Here is a 17,318-nt window from a genome sequence, read left to right as displayed (position 1 = left end):
TCGCCCAACCTGCATCCCTCCAAACCTGTCCTATCCATGTACCTGTTGTACTGTTTCTTAAACGTTGGGATAGTCCCAGCCTCAACTACCTGCTCTGGCAGCTTCGAGCCAGCACCACCATTCAATATGATCATGAATGAATCAATAGGTTTATTGGCCAAGTATTCACATACAAGGAATTTGCCTTGATGCTCTGCCCGCAAGTGACAACATGACATACAGTGACAGACAGTGATCATGGCTGATCATCCAAAATCAGTACCCGATCCTGCTTTCTCCCCATACCCCTTGATCCCGTTAGCCCTAAGAGCTATATCTAACTCTCTTAAATACATCCAGTGAATTGGCCTCCACTGCCTTCTGTGGCAGAGAATTCCACAGATTCGCAACTCTCTGGGTGAAAAAGTTTTTCCTCTTCTCGGTCCTAAATGGCCTCCCCCTTATTCTTCCACAGTGACCCCCTGGTTCTGGACCGAAATTTGGAACTGGGATCGAAATTTGGTTTGCAGGGTTGTGACTGGAGTTTTGAAATGTTCAGGCCGCTGTTTAATTAAATGCAGAATGTTTTGGAGAAATGCCAGGGCAATGTAACACTTCCCCTTTCAAACATACTGCCCTGTCAAGTCATCCCGGCAATTAGCGAGACATCTTTTACGAGAAAATTGCCCAATTTCATGTTTGTTCAGTTATACATCGAGTCAAAGATGGAAGAGAAACATCTGTTGATGCCTGACCTAAAACACTGAGATATTTGTTCTGGCAGAGTCTAATGCCCCTGTCCCACTTAGGAAACCTGAACAGAAACCTCTGGAGACTTTGCGCCCCACCCAAGGTTTCCGTGCGGTTCCCGGAGGTTGCAGGTGGTTGCCGGAGGTTGCAGGTAGTGGAAGCAGGTAGGGAGACTGACTAAAACCTCCGGGAACCGCACGGAAACCTTGGGTGGGGCGCAAAGTCTCCAGAGGTTTCCGTTCAGGTTTCCTGTGGCGAGGTGACAAACAAACATGCGATCTGAACTATTAACATCCTCAAGAGTCGAGAGTGTTTTATTGTCATGTGTCCCAAATAGAACAATGACATGCTTTATGCTGCAGCACAACACAATATGTGAACATAGTACACTGGAAACAATATAATAAACAAGAAAATTCAAGACTCAAGATTCAAGAGAGTTTATTGTCATGTGTCCCAAATAGTCTCCTGCCCAGAGTAGGGGAATCGAGCACTAGAGGGCATAGGTTTAAGGTGAGGAGGGAATAATTTAATCGGAAACTGAGGGATAATGTTTTCACATAAAGGGTGGCAGGGACATGCAATGAGCTGCCAGAGGAGGTAGTTGAGGAGGTATTATTGCAATATTTAAGAAACATGTAGACATGTATCTGCATAGGACCCACCAGTGGTATAAACATTGACTTCTCAAACGTCATGTAACACTTGCTTTCTCTCTCTCTCCATCCCTCCCCCTTCCCTGTTCTCCGACCAGTCTGACTGTGACTACATTTTATCTGTTTGCTCTGTTATACCTTCTCCCAGCTAACAACGATCTATTCTACATTTTCCTTGATCTCCATCCCCTCTGCCCTGTTTTCACACCTTACGCTTCCTTATCCATGTATCTCCCTCTCCCCTGTCATCAGTCTGAAGAAGGGTCTCGACCCGAAACGTCGCCCGTTCCTTCTCTCCAGAGATGCTGCCTGTCCCGCTGAGCTACTCCAGCGTTGTGTGTCTGTCTATGTGCATGGGACGGGTTTAGATGGATATGGGCCAAATGCATCAGGGTTGCCAATGTTTTGGATCGGAACTTCATAAAACCTAAATCAAAACGTTCTCCTGAGATGCTGTCTGATGCCATCGAGCTACTCCAGTATTCTGAGTCTTCTTTTGTAAACCAGCATCTGCAGTTCCCTGGTTTAACATTTGTGGCCCATCCCTAGTTGGGCTATGGAGGTGGTCTATTTTAATGGTAGTAAAGCCTAGAGGGGCTGAATGGACTGCTTGAGTTAATCAGGAGGTTTAAATCCATAGGAGCATTGCAATATCCCTGTACACCACTAGGTGGACTGCTCACTGCTCTTGTTGCACAGAAGTAAATGCTACTATTTTCAAACTGCATCTGTGTCCCATCTCCATAACACATCAGAGGAGGGATGTGCTGGCATTGGAGTGGGTCCAGAGGAGGTTGACGAGAATGATCCCAGGAATGATTGGGCTAACATATGATAAGCGTTTGATGGTACTGGGACTGTACTCGCTGGAGTTTAGAAGTGAAACTTACTGAATAGTGAAAGGCCTGGATAGAATGGATCTTTTTTAGATATAGGGTCATACAGCGTGAATACAGGGTCTTTCAGCCCAACCTGCTGACCACCGACCAACATGCCCAATCCACACGAGACACATCAGCCTGCATTTGGCCCATATCCCCCGAAGTGGATCTAATCCATCAACCTGTCCAAATGTTTCTTAAATGGTTTTGTAGTAGCCTCCCCTCAATCATGACTGACCATGGGTGATGCATCCTGGTTGGATGCAAGCCTGGGCGATCAATGTCATATGGAGGACAGGCAGCACGTTCCCCCCTCTCCACGTCGCTGATCAATCCAAAGGAACAGCAGGGCCATTACAGTTTGGCACCAGTGCCATCGCAGGGCTGACGAGCCCCATTTTAAATGGTACGAAACGTTAAAAAGTTCCTCCTGTCTCCGCCCGTGAAGGATTTTAGGTTAATTGCCTTCTGTAAATTTCCCCTCGTGTGTGGGATAGAACTAGTGTTGGTCAGCCTGGACTCGACGGGCCGAAGGGCCTGTGGATTTCCAAACTCGGTTTGCTCACCAACCATGCATCTGGGTTAAGTTTATTTGCCTGAATTTCATATTCATGCTATGCAAAGCGACGTTAGTGTTGTGGTACTCCAGGAAAGAGCTGGCAAGGTCAACTTCAGTGAAATATAATGCTGATGGCTACATGGTATGACTAGCCTCCAACCACATTGTCTTTCCCACCAATCTAATATTCACGACACAATGAAGTTAAACACACTATTATTATTTTTTCAAAAATCCAACTAATGACCTCTCAGGAGAATTGGTTGCTAATCCATCCAAAAGATTTTGATTTAATCGCCGGATTTGTTGGGTAAAATTGGAAGAATTATTTGGGCCTAAGGGTCATTTTCGACTAACAACATCCGTGAAAGACCTTTGGTAAAAGAAAAAAGCCTTTCAATTCCTCAGTTTATGTTTCGAGGGTTGTATCTTATTATTGTAAGTGTGTTCAAATTTGGTACTTTGTTTGGTTCAGTCCAATTCAGTTTAGTTTATTGTCACGTGTACCGAGGTACAGTGAAAAGCTTTTGTTGCGTGCTAACCAGTCAGTGGAAAGACCATACCTGATTATAATCCAGCTGCTTACAGTGTATAGATACTTGATATGGGAATAATGTTTAGTGCAAAGTCAAGCCAGCAAAGTCCGATAGACACGAAAACGCTGGAGTAACTCAGCGGGACAGGCAGCATCTCTGGAAAGAAGGAATGGGTGACGTTTGGGGCCGAGACCCTTCTTCAGACACTAATGCCCCTGTCCCACTTAGGAAACCTGAACGGAAACCTCTGGAGACTTTGCGCCCCACCCAAGGTTCCCGTGCGGTTCCCGGAGGTTTTTGTCAGTCACCCTACCTGCTTCCACCACCTGCAACCTCCGGGAACCACCTGCAACCTCCGGGAACCGCACGGAAACCTTGGGCAAAGTCTCCAGGGGTTTCCGTTCGGGTTTCCTAAGTGGGACAGGGGCAGAAGAGACTGCGATTTGATCATCACTTGGTGAATCAACCTGCTCTAGATTTAGATTTTAAACCGACGTAACCAATCTGAATAAACCGAAGATGAATGACTACTTTGAAGGAATACTTTATTGTCACGTAACAATTCACAGTGAAATTCTTTACTTGCACACACAAGGTAAGCAAATAGTAACCACACAAAGGCCGCTTAGAGTGTATTCCTCGGCAGGTCCTCCTTTGTTCCGTCGACCCAGGGTCCCTCGGCCGCGAGCGGGCTCATGAGGCTGCGAGCCGCGATTGACACACACGACTTAGCCTGACCCACTGAGTTCTTCCAGCACTCCTGTGTCTCACATTATTTTACCCATGTGTAATATCTTATGGGCCTGTCACACTTACGCAACCTTTTCGGCGACTGCCAGCACAGGTCGATACGCATCGTCGAAAATTTTTAACGTGTTGAAAATCCAGCGGGGACCAGAACAAGGTACGACTCTTTGGGCGACTACTCACGGCGATACGGGCTTCACCCCGCGGCGTGTCGCCTGTATGGCCGTGAGTCGTCTCCTCAGTCGCCCAAAGAGTCGTGGCGTCTTTCTGGTCCCCGCTGGAGTTTCAACTTGTTGAAAATTTTAGCCGACCAAATGCCTCAAGTACTTCAGAGCCAATGAAATAGTGTTTGAAATTAAGTCATAGTTGTAATGTGGGCGGCACGATGGTGCAGCGGTAGAGTTGCTGCCTTACAGCAACTATCAGCGCCAGGGTTGCGGGTTCGATCCCGACTACGGGTGCCGTCTGTACGGAGTTTGTACGTTCTCCCCGTGACCTGCGTGTGTCTTGTCCGAGATCTTCGGTTTCCTCCCACACTACAAAGACGTACAGGTTTGCAGGTTAATTGGCTTGGTCTAAATGTAAAATTGCCCCTGGTGTGTGTAGGGTGGTGTTAGTGTGCGGGGATCGCTGGTCGGTACGGACTCGGTGGGACGAAGGGCCTGTTTCCGCGCTGTATCCCTAAACTAAACTGAACCAAATGCGGCAACAATCGACAAGGCATACTTCCATAAATAGCTGGGTTTCGATCGTGTTGAGTGAGGGCTGTACATTGGGTGGAACAACAAACAAAACTGCCTGCTCCTCACTACAGATCCTTCACATGCAAGTGAGATTGCAGCTGGCACTTCAGTCGAACTCTGCAGCCAAAAATGCAGCACCTCCCTCTGTGGATAATTGAGATGTCAATCTGTCCGCTGATCGTTAGAAGGAAACTTTCTCGTGTTATATTTTTCCGCACGACACAGAAGAGGGCCATTCAGCCCATCTAATCTATGATGGCTCCCAGAACAACCTCACCGAGGCTGAACATTCCCCCACCTAAACTTGAACTACCATCTACCCCCTCGGACTTTGCTGGCTTTACATTTAACAAAACGTTATTCCCTTATCATGTATCTCCAGACTGATTCCTGGGATGGCAGCACTTTCATATGAAGAAAGACTGGATAGACTCGGCTTGTACACGCTAGAATTTAGAAGATTGAGAGGGGATCTTATAGAAACTTACAAAATTCTTAAGGGGTTGGACAGGCTAGATGCAGGAAGATTGTTCCCGATGTTGGGGAAGTCCAGAACAAGGGGTCGCACAGTTTAAGGATAAGAGGGAAGTCTTTTAGGACCGAGATGAGAAAACCATTTTTCACACAGAGAGTGGTGAATCTGTGGAATTCTCTGCCACAGAAGGTAGTTGAGGCCACAGTTCACTGACTATATTTAAGAGGGAGTTAGATGTGGCCCTTGTGGCTAAGGGGATCAGGGGGTATGGAGAGGGGGCAGGTACAGGATACTGAGTTGGATGATCAGCCATGATCATATTGAACGGAGGTGCAGGCTCGAAGGGCCGAATGGCCTACTCCTGCGGTTTGATAGTGGAAACTGTGCAAACATAACCCGACTTTGACAGATTATGGATGAAAAATGATGTGTGGGAGACTGGATGTCCTCTTCAACAGCAGAATGTTGGAAGCGTTCCATTGATTTGTGCCGGGCCAGAGGCACTTTCACATATGAAACATCTCCAGCTTCCTGGTCCTGTCATGCAATTACAGGCCTGTATAACACGTGAGTCTGTGCTTGCAATAGGTAAAGGCAAGTATTTCTCAGCATTAACACGTTAGGAACTCCTAATGGTCCCTAATCCCCTACCTACCTCCTGCATTTCCACTCAGTTGTCCCATTGCCAGCTCTAAACTTTATCTTAGTGAATCTAAACAATCTGGCAGATTTCTTTGCGTGAGGAGTTGCTTCGCACCTTGCTGGCTGCATATTTAAGCAGTGGGAGCGGTCGAAACTGCTACCAGCTACTACACGATAAATTCCATCCATTCTCGGCTGAGCTGCTATGCCTGGGTGCCACTATAATGGGATGGATGACTGACTTACTTTCTCCAAAGCAAAACTATTTGCATTTACCAATGTCTAAACGCGCAAAGTCACTGCCGCATTCCGGAGAGGATGGCTACAGTGGTGCAGGTGGTAGCCGGAGAGCCGGGCTCGATCTTGACCCCGGGTGCTACCTGTGTGGAGTTTGCATGTTCTCCCAGTGACCGTGTGGGTTTCCTCTGGGTGCTCCGGTTTCCACCCACATCTCGAAGACACGTGGGTTTGTAGGCTAAATGTACTGTGTAATTTGAATGTTGGATAACAAAGAACTTGTGTGGACGGGTGTTCGATGGCCAGTCTGATGCTCGGTGGGTTGAAGTAACTATTACATTGCCAGTGACATCGATCCAGACTATCGGTGCTGTCGGCATGGAGTTTGTACATTCTCCCAGTGACCGTGTGGGCTTTCTCCGGGTGCTCTGGTTTTCACCCACATGCCAACACATGCAGGTTTGTAGGTTACGAAGCTTTCAAAATTATTCCGTTCACTGAATTTGAACCTCTCAGCCACCAAGGTGAGATTTGAACTCTTGGCTTTAACTTGAGCTCAGGATTGCTAATGTCCCTGTCCCACGGTACGAGTTCATTCCAAGAGCTCTTCCGAGTTTAAATAAAAAATCAAACTCGTGGTAGGCACGGAGAATGAACGTAGCAGGTACGTCGGAGCTCGGGGACGTCTCTTAGCGGCTCGTAACGCTAACGGCAGGTACTCGGGAAGACTCGCTAACGGCAGGTAAGTACGGGAAGACTCGGGAAGATTTTTCAACATGTTGAAAAATGTCCACGAGAGCCCCGAGTACCGACGAGCGGCCATTACCGTAAATCTCCGAGTTGGAATCAGGGCAAACTCGGGGAGAGCTCTTGGAATGAACTCGTACTGTGGGACAGGGCTATTATTCTCTACATTAATGACTGTACCACCATCAATGATCACTTGAATCTTCATTGCGATGCAATTGAATGTTTAGTATGGTTTAGTTTAGAGATACAGCGAGGAAACAGGCCCTTCGGCCCACTGAGTCCGTGCCGACCAGCGATCCCCGTACACTAACGCCATCCTACACACACTAGGGACAATTTACACTTATACCAAGCCAATTAACCTACACACCTGCACGTCTTTGGAGTGTGGGAGGAAACCGAAGATCTCGGTGAAAAACTCACGCAGGTCACGGGGAGAACGCGCAAACTTCGAACAGGCAGCACCCGCAGTCAGGATCGAACCTGGGTCCCTGGCGCTGTGAGGAGGTAGTCCTACCGCTACACCGCTGTGCTGCCCATGCAGATATGATGCCGAAACAATCAGATCAATGAAACCGTGTTAGCAAGACATGGACAACGTCATGGTGAGCTCCCAGTACTAACCTGATGTCTTCCTCATCTGCAGATACAGATGTCTGTGCCGGCTCACCCTGTGAACAGCAGTGCACCGACAGTTTTGGGCGTGTTGTCTGCACCTGTTACCCTGGATATCGTTTTGACCGAGAGCGACATAGGAATCATCGTACGCCCTACTGCCTGGGTGAGATCTTTAACCTCGTAATGGCCCTGTCCCACTGCACGAGTTCATTCAAGAGCTCTCCCGAGTTAAAAAAAATCAAACTCGTGGTAAGCACGGAGAATGTACGTTGCGGGTGCGTCGGAGCTCAGGGACGTCTCTTAGCGGCTCGTAACGCTAACGGCAGGTACTCGGGAAACGCGGTAAGCTCGGGATGACTCGTGAGGATTTTTCAGCATGTCCACGAGAGCCCCGAGTACCGACGAGCGGCCATTACCGTAAATCTCCGAGTTCGAATCAGGGCAAACTCGGGAGAACTCTTGAATGAACTCGTACAGTGGGACAGGGGTTTTTAAGAAGATACTCCTGCTGCAGCCCTGCATGCCGATTTTCACTGTAAATGCTGCGTACTGATGTGGAAACTTGTGGTGATGCTCATCCAATCTAGTGGAGGGTGTACCATCATGGCCCTGAATTGTGCTCTGGTGATGGTGGAATGGTTTTGGGCTCATAAAGTGATAGGAGTAGAATTAAGCCCTTCAGCCCATCACAGAAACGTAGAAACTGAAAATAGGTGCAGGAGTAGGCCAGTCAGCCCTTTGAGCAAGCACACGCCATTCAATACGATCATGGACTGGACAAGCTAGATGCAGGAAAAATGTTCCCAATGTTGGGCGAGTCCAGAACCAGGGGCCACACAGTCTTAGAATGAAGGGGAGGCCATTTAAGACTGAGGTGAGAAAAAACGTTTTCACCCGGAGTTGTGAATTTATGGAATTCCCTGCCACAGAGGGCAGTGGAGGCCCAGTCACTGGATGGATTTAAGAGAGAGTTAGATAGAGCTCTAGGGGCTAGTGGAGTCAAGGGATATGGGGAGAAGGCAGGCACGGGTTATTGATTGGGGACGATCAGCCATGATCACAATGAATGGCGGTGCTGGCTCGAAGGGCCGAATGGCCTCCTCCTGCACCTATTTTCCATGTTTCTATGTTTCTATGGCTGATCATCCAAAATCAATACCGTTCCGGCTTTTTCCCCCATATCCCTTGATACCATTTGCCCTCTCTTGCTCACTAAGAATAACAGATAGCTTTCGCCATGAAGACTAACACATGTCTACTCCTGTCCTCTGCAGACATTGATGAGTGCTCAGTGCACAATGGCACACTTTGCGATCACAAGTGTGTGAACACACAAGGAAGCTACAGCTGTGAATGTCGAGAAGGATTCTACTTGCAACTCGATGGCAAGTCCTGTCTCGGAGCTTTCAATGGTAAGACTGAACTTTCCTTCTATAGAACAAACATTCGTAAGGTTTTGCCCAGTTTAAAAGTCTAGTCTAGTTTAGTGCAGTTTAGTTTAGTTTAGAGATACAGCGCGGAAACAGGCCCTTCGAACCACCGACCAGCGATCCCCGCACACTAACACTATCCCACACACGCTAGGGACAATTTACATTGACACCAAGCCAATTAACCTACAAACCTGCACGTCTTTGGAGTGTGGGAGGAAACCGAAGATCTCGGAGAAAACCCACGCAGGTCACGGGGAGAACGTGCAAACTCCGTACAGACAGCGCCCGTAGTCGGTGTCGAACCCGGGTCTGAAAGCGCTGAAAGGCGGCAACTCTACCGCTGCTATGACTCCTACGATCCTCCACGTTGCCCCCTTGGCCTGCACGGTGGCGCAGCGGTAGAGTTCCTGCCTTACAGCGCTAGAAACCCAGGTTTGATCCTGTCTACGGGTGCTGTCTGTACGGAGTTTGTACGTTCTCCACGTGACCTGCGTGGGGTTTACTCTGGGATCTTCGGTTTCCTTCCACACTCCAAAGACGTACAGGTTTGTAGGCCAATTGGCTTTGGTATCTTTGTAAATTGGCCCTAGTGGGTGCAGGATAGAGTTAGTTGGTCGGCACGGACTCGGTGGGCCGAAGGGCCTGTTTATTGTCACGCTGTATCTCTAAACTAAACTCAAATTTCTTTGACCTCCAACGCGTGCGTGTTTGATGATGTGGCGGTCACACCACTTGTGTTTGTTTTGCTACTTGAGATTTGGTTGCGACCTCTAAAAGCCACAAGTACAAGCTGACAAAAGAGCTGTCTCAAATGTCAGCCAATGACAGAACGATAGACTCAGTCTCAGAATCATAGAGTGATACAGTGTGGAAACAGGCCCTTCAGCCCAACTTGCCCACAGCGGCCAACATGTCCCAGCTACACTAGTCCTACCTGGCCCATATCCCTCCAAACCTGCCCTATCCATGTACCTGTCTAACTGCTCCTTAAATTGGGATAATCCATGCCTCAACTACCCGAAACGTCACCAATTCCTTCTCTCTATAGATGCTGCCTCACCCGCTGAGTTTCTCCAGCATTTTGTGTCTACCTTCGATTTTACCAGCATCTGCAGTTCTTTCTCAAACAAAAGATAGTTGGGACTTTGTGTTGTGACTTGTGGAGGCGACAATGGAGTACAAGTGGATTGTGTGTTGGCAAAGATCTGACAAATGGAGCATAGTGAGGGAAAATTTGCGATTGGCCCAATTTGGCAGCAATATGCATGTTATCTAAATGGAGCGAGATTGCATCAGCTATGAGGCGCAGAGAGACTTGCGTGCCCTGGTACACATTTCATAAGCGGTTAGAATGCACGTACATCAGTTAATGAGGAAAGCAAACAAAAATGTTACCATTTGTCTAAAGGGGGGTTCATCAGGAAAGCAAGGATGTTGAGACAAAGAACTGCAGATGCTGGTTTACACCAAAGATAGACACAAAGTGCTGGAGTAACTCGGTGGGTCAGGCAGCATCTTTGGAGAGAAGGATAGATGATGTTAATGGTCCCGACCTGGTGCGTTACTCCAGCGCTCTGTGTCTACCTTTGGAAAGCAGGGATGTTTTGCTTCAGTTATATATTGTGAGATGATGGCTGGACTACGAGGGCAGCACGGTGGCGCAGGAGTAGAGTTGCGTTCTCTCAGCGCCAGAGACCCGGGTTCGATCCTGACTGCGGGTGCTGTCCACATGGAGTTTCTATGTTCTCCCCGTGACTGCGTGGATTTCCTCCCACACTCCACAGACGTACAGATTGGTAGGTTAATTGGCTTCGGTAAAAGATTGTCCTTGACGTGTAGGATAGTATTAGTGGGTGGAGATGGCTGGCCAGCATGGACTAGGTGGGCCGAAGGGCCTGTTTCCGTGCTGTATCTCTAAACTATACAGTATTGGTTGCCTGATTTAAGAAAGATATTAATATGTTGGAGGCAGTTCAGAGAAAGTTTACTCGAGAGATACCTGGCGTGGGTGTGTTCTCTTGACGAAAGGTTCGACAGGCTAGGCTTGTATCCACTGGAATTTATAAAATTGAGAAACTTGAATGAAACAGGTAAGATCCCGGGGCATCTCGACAAGGTGGATGTGGAGATAATATTTCCTCTTGTGGGAGAATCTAGAATGGGGCATCACTGTTTAAAACTAAAGGGTTGTTAGCTTACGGGATAAGACATATCCGTGGGCGGCACGGTGGCGCAGCGGTAGAGTTGCTGCCTTACAGCGCTTGCAGTGCCGAGCCCTGGTCCGATCCCTTGTACGTTCTCCCCGTGACCGTGTGGGATTTCTCCGAGATCTTCTGTTTCCTCCCACACTCCAAAGACGTACAGCTATAGACAATGGATTTCTCCGAGATCTTCTGTTTCCTCCCACACTCCAAAGACGTACAGCTATAGACAATAGACAATAGACAATAGGTGCAGGAGTAGACCATTTGGCCCTTTGAGCCAGCACCCAGCACCCAGCACCGCCATTCAATGTGATCATGGCTGAGAGTTTCCCAGAGATTCACCACTCTCTGTGTGAAAATCCACAATCAGTATTTTCCCCCCTTAAGCTCCTTGCCTTCTCCCCCCTTAACATCGGAACACAATCTTCCTGCATACTATGACTCCGCTATCTTTAAGAGCCCTATAAGATCTAGCTCTCTCTTGAAAGCATCCTCCGCTAGAAGAGCCTAGCCTCGCACCAGAGAACCGCCCTCTGAGGCAGAGAGAATTCCACAGATTCACCACTCTCTGCTGAGAGAAAAAGTGTCTATCTGTAAACCAGCAACTGCAGTTCCTACCAAAGATCCTACAGCGAGCAAGATAGGTCACTCGATGAAAAAGACGTAGTACAGTCATGGGCAGATTCATGGTTAATTTTCGGACTTCCGTCTCCCATAAGATCCCGTAGCGGAGCAAAGATACTAGTGCGGAGACGGAAGCCGGTGACGAAACATCCTCATAAAAATAAAAAGTTATTTGGGAAAAATCTTCTCTTCATTTTCAGAATTATAATTTATTAACACAAACTGTTCCCCCGCAACGTTGATTACACTTGCGAGTCGGGTTACTAAAATGGATGAAAAAAAGGCCCACGTTCCACTCCGTTGCGTACTACACGTCAGCCCACTGCATTTAGAAGGAGTGGTCTATCTAGAGCAGTGGTTCCCAACTTTTTTTGGCCATGCCCCACCTAATCACCTCTAAAATCCTGATGCCCCCCCCCCAATGTGGTGATATATAATTCTTATCATTTCAATACCTTGGTTTAAACAAGCTTCAAAAGAACATGGTTCAATAAATAAGGTTCTCCCATGACCTCGTGCAACGTGCATGAGGAGCGATGGCGCGGTGATTATGTAATAACTACACAATAAAGACCTTTTTTACCCCAAAAAAATTATTTACTCAAAATAACATCTGAAACATAAACTACATATGTTTACCTGATGGAAAATCCAAAAAAAAAAAAATCGAAAATTTGGACCCAGACCTCCTCAGTTGCATTCAATTGCCCCCCTTAAAAATCAAATTGCCCCCCTGTGGGGAGTACGCCCCATGTTGGGAACCACTGATCTAGAGGATCTTTGGCTTCTACCTGCGCATTAAACCTGTGTCCTCAGGTCCTCGAGTCCCCGAACCTGGCCTGAAGACTTGGTGTGTTTACCCGACTTATTCCTCTCATGAAGGACATTATTGCCATAGAGGGAGTGCAGAGACGGTTCATCAGACTTGTTCCTATGATGTCAGGTCTGTCTTATGAAGAAAGACTGGATAGACTTGGTTGATAAAGAACTTTTTTTTGCCCCACTAGGGGCATGAGAGTTTGGTGAATCTCTGGAACTCTCTGCCAGTGCAAGGGTAGTTGAGGCGCAGTTCATTGGCTATATTTTAAGAGGGGAGTTAGGATGTGGTCTTCTGGCTTGTGGCCTAGACATGGGCTCGGTGGTAATGGAGAGAATGGCAGGATCCAGGATACCTGAGTTGGATGATCAGCGTCCATGATCATATTTGAATGGCGTGTGGTGGTGTAGGCTCGGCTGCGAAGGGGCGCAGAATGGCCTCTACTACTCCTTGAACTGCACCTAATTTCTATGTTTCTATGTTTCTATGAGAAGTCGCGTGAAGAAGGTAGTTCAAGTGTTGTTCTCCTTTTGTTCCAGACAGAGCAGGTGGCGAATTAAATACTGAACACGCTGATGAGTGCTGGGCACTTGTTCTATTTCTATGTGTTTGAGGAGTTTTCGAGCAGATGAAGCAGACTAGAATTCTAACGCAACTGCAAGCAGAGGGTAATGTGTGCTCATTTTCACCGTCCTGCGCATTTCTGATTAGTACAGGGCTATTCATGTGGGTAAGGGCGTGTTGCCGCCACTCTGTTTTTCCATACAGTGTGGTATGGCTGTGGGCTGCCAGAGACTTTTCATAGGCGGAAAGGAGTGGAACCAAGGTGGGACAAACTTGGCTGGAACTCACGCATGCGTGTAGCGGGTGCGGCAGCAGCTCACGGAGCTTATAGAGGAATAGTGCAACGTTTCGGGGCCAGACAGATAGACCGCCGGAAGGGTTTCGATCGCCGAAACGTTGGACCTATTTCCTTTATGGTTTCGACCGCGAAACTTTGCCTATTTTCTCCTCCAGGGTGTTCTGGCCCGAAACTTTGCCTCATGTCCTTAGGGTTTCAAAACGAACCCGAAATGTTGCACTATTTCCTTTCAGTTTTTGCGACCCGAAACGTTGCCTATTTCAATCAGGGGTTTCGGCAAACCCGAAAACGTTGGCCTATTTCCTTTAGGGGATTTCGACCGCGAAACGTTGGTCTATTTCCTTCAGGGTTTCGGCGCGAACCTTTGCCTATTTGATTCAGTTTTCGACGTGATCAAACTTGAATGCCTATTTCCTTCAGGTTTCGAGACCCGAACTTTGCTACTTTCCTTAACCTTTTAGGGTTTTGTCGGAAGACCTCTGAAACGGTGCCTATTTCCTTTAGGGGTTTCGACCCTGAAGACGTTGCCTATTTCCTTCGCTCGTCAATAAATTCTGAACACCACACCCGATGAGTTCCTGGCAATTTGTCTACCTAAAGCGGCACACCTGAGCAGTTTCTTCTCAATTGTAAGCAGACTTTAACTGCATACAAGCAGAGTACAAAATCTGACGGGAAACAGATCTGGTAGACGCACATCGTCTATAACCCAGAGTATTCAATGTGGACCAAGCTAGTAGTTCGAGGTGAGGTGCTGCAGTATTCATTGGGTTATCTGTGGGGTAACTAAATCATACAGACCTCAGGAGTGGGGAATGGACCAAGGTACCACAGCAAGAGTTTGAGAACTCACGACGGGTGCGGCATGCATCTATGGGAGCGCAGGGACCTTGATAGGACAGGGTTGAGGGTTATAGACCAAAGCGGTGGAAATGGTATTAGGATATAGTGGCAATTCTTGGCTGGTGTGGCAAGGTGTGGACCGAAAGGGCCTTTTGCACACTATGACAGGGTTCGACCGAAAGGTTGAGGCCCCTTCCAGGAGGAAAAAAGCTACTGAACATAGAAACAAGAGAACTTGGTTAGTTGACCTATTAGGCCATTAGGCGTTTCAACCAAACTGCCTTGAACTGTCAATGGCTGCAGATCTTGATCATGTCCTGAAACCGTTGCTGCCATGCTCGAGTCCCTGCATTTAGAGGAAAATGCTGGAGTACCTCGCGGGAAGGCGGCCGTCGTATAGATACAAGGAGGCGCGGTGACAGTAGAATACGGGTCAGACCCTTCTTCAGGTTGAGGGTTAAAAACGAGGCAATTGGAGAGATATAGGCAGTGTGGTCACTGGTGCTCCGTAGAAGAGATGCAGCACCTGTGCCCGGTGAGTTTTCAACTTTAGTGTGTCGGACGCCCGAAACAAAGTGTGCACGTTTAAGTCATAACAGGTGTTTTAGGCGAGATGATAAAAAAAAATTCAACACAGAGGTGTGGTACGAATCTTCAAACGATGTGCCTATTTCAGGTCGGTAGTGTTGAGGCCGATAACGACGTTGCTTGGCTATATTTAGAGCGAGTTAGATGTGCCCGAAACGCTGGAATGGATTATGGTTTGATGGAGAGTCCAAGGCAGGGATTGCTACCTGACTGTTGCCTTCGATCAGGCATGCTGCATATTCAAACTGAGGTGCAGCTCGAAGGCTGGAATTAAATCATCTACCACATGCAGTCCGCTTGACACGTTGTTGGGGGATTGGGGATATCTGGGGGTAGTCCCTTCAAAATCATGAGTTTCCTGGAAACGGGGGGAAATAGATTTCTTGGTAGTGGGCTCTTCAGCCAGATTAACTGGCGAAGCGAGGAATTCCTCTCCTCCTAGCCATGTAGCAAGGTAGGTGACGTTGAGGGTCTCTCAGTATACTAATTCAGTATCATGATTTCCGGGGTTTCTAACAACTTCTTCACACCATTTCAGGAGAGTGTTCTCTCTGGGAGAGGGAAATTGAGTGTTGGACTGGAGGGCGTTTGAAGACCTTCGGGTGGGTGCAATACGACAGCTTTAGAGGGCTACGGATGAGAGCACAGGCAGGTAGGACTGTCATTAGAGGTGCTATCTGTTCCAGGCTCTTGGCATTTGCGGCAATCGTCGCACGTGTTTACCAATCTATGTCTCAATTTTCCATCCACAGTAGGTTATGGGACAGTTCGCTGTCATCAGAATAGATCGATTAACTACCTGCCACACTCCTTATTCCTTAGTTAGGTCTCGGTCTTCCCCCGGCCCTTCGAAGCCATACGTGGAACAGAGATGTGGGTATGATCCCGTGGGCTTCACGGGCTATGTCCCTTCTCCAGTTGCTGCCAACACGAACCCGGTGCATAGGTCTGCGAGGCCACCTTTATCACCTGGTCCTTATCGTCTTTATTATGATTCTATACACGAGAGTTCATGGTCAGACGGAATTAGGGAAGACTGGCACGTCTTCGGGCGAGGGATCCTCTCAGAATTCATTCTCATCTCTGGATAACTTCTCCCTCCACAAAATTCATCTTTTTCTATAAATACACCCCGATACTGCCAACTCATCGCCATTGAATCTAATCATCTTTGTCCTAAAGGATGCAAATATCTCTAAGCCTTGGCGCTGAATATCCTTCTCTGGCAAAGAATACTAAAGGATTCAAACCCTTGCACATCTTTTTAACTCTCACCAGTTAAGGATAAAGAATAAATATTTAGGACGCATCATCCTTCTTCAAGGAGAAAACAAAATTTCCCACAGAGCTTGGGGATCGTAACATAATTTTCGGGCCACCTATGTGTACTACCCCTGTGTCAACAGTACTTCATTCCATGTACCAGGGAGTTGTTTGAATGTCGCATCAAGTGTAATAGCCCACCTATAATCAACTCTAAATGGACATACCCAGGGTTCTCGACTGAGTAATGGAGGATTGATCGGATGATCTATTTCGCCCACACAGGTTTTCTACTTTCCCGCTCCTCCCTCTGATTTGGTTTCTCTACAATGCTATCTATCGTTCTCTTCATCTGCCAGTCTCTATCTATATCCATCATCCCTCCTTATCCCATATTCCTCGAACCCTACAGAATCTGCAGTCTCTTGAGTGGTGCATCTCTTCTCAAAATAAAACTCTATATACTTCGCGGGTGCTTCGATTTTACTCTCCTTCCTCTCCACCGGATGAATTCTGTGTATTCACATTCATCTCAGAACTCCTTCATCGCTTACACTTTCAGAACTCTCTGAGGTATTGGCTCTCTCTGGTCTGCCTTTTCTTCTTATGAATCCGCCTCCACAGAATGTTGCACATCTCTCACATTATTCAGGGCCGCATTGCACTCATCTGGGAGATGGCAACACTCAGTGTTACACTGGAGTGGCGTTTGAAGACCTTGGGGTGGGACTGCAACACGCAACTTTTTGGGCTGAATTGAGAGCACAGCAAGGATACTGCAGGAACAGATTATAGTTCCGGGCTCTTTGCTGGGATCTTCTACCTTGATACCTTCTCCATGTGACAACTTTCCATCACACAGAGAGTTATTGGACAGTTGGACTATTGATAGATCGATAACTAGTGCTATAAAATCATTAGGTCAAAAGATAGGGTGTTAGATGTGGCCCTTGTGGCTAAAGGGATCAGGGGGTGTGGAGAGAAGGCAGGTACAGGATATTGATTTGGATGAGTTCATTGGCTATATTTAAGAGGGAGTTAGATGTGGCCCTTGTGGCCAAGGGGATCAGGGGGTATGGAGAGAAGGCAGGTACGGGATATTGATTTGGAT

General features: G+C 47.5%; 1 protein-coding gene across 1 annotated transcript in view; it reads left to right on the top strand.

Annotated features, from left to right (window-relative positions):
* Window positions 1-17,318, top strand: part of LOC129713596 (collagen and calcium-binding EGF domain-containing protein 1-like) — a 98,189-nt gene that overhangs the window by 54,288 nt on the left and 26,583 nt on the right. The window contains exons 4-5 of the mRNA XM_055662784.1: window positions 7,602-7,736; window positions 8,848-9,026. Coding sequence (XP_055518759.1) covers window positions 7,602-7,736; window positions 8,848-9,026 — 314 coding nt within the window. The remainder of the gene's footprint in view (window positions 1-7,601; window positions 7,737-8,847; window positions 9,027-17,318) is intronic.

Source organism: Leucoraja erinacea, chromosome 36 (assembly GCF_028641065.1).
Source record: "Leucoraja erinacea ecotype New England chromosome 36, Leri_hhj_1, whole genome shotgun sequence".
NCBI classification, from domain to species: Eukaryota; Metazoa; Chordata; class Chondrichthyes; order Rajiformes; family Rajidae; genus Leucoraja; species Leucoraja erinaceus.
The sequence above is the reverse complement of the archived record's forward strand: the minus strand, read 5'-3'. Positions and strand labels throughout refer to the sequence as shown.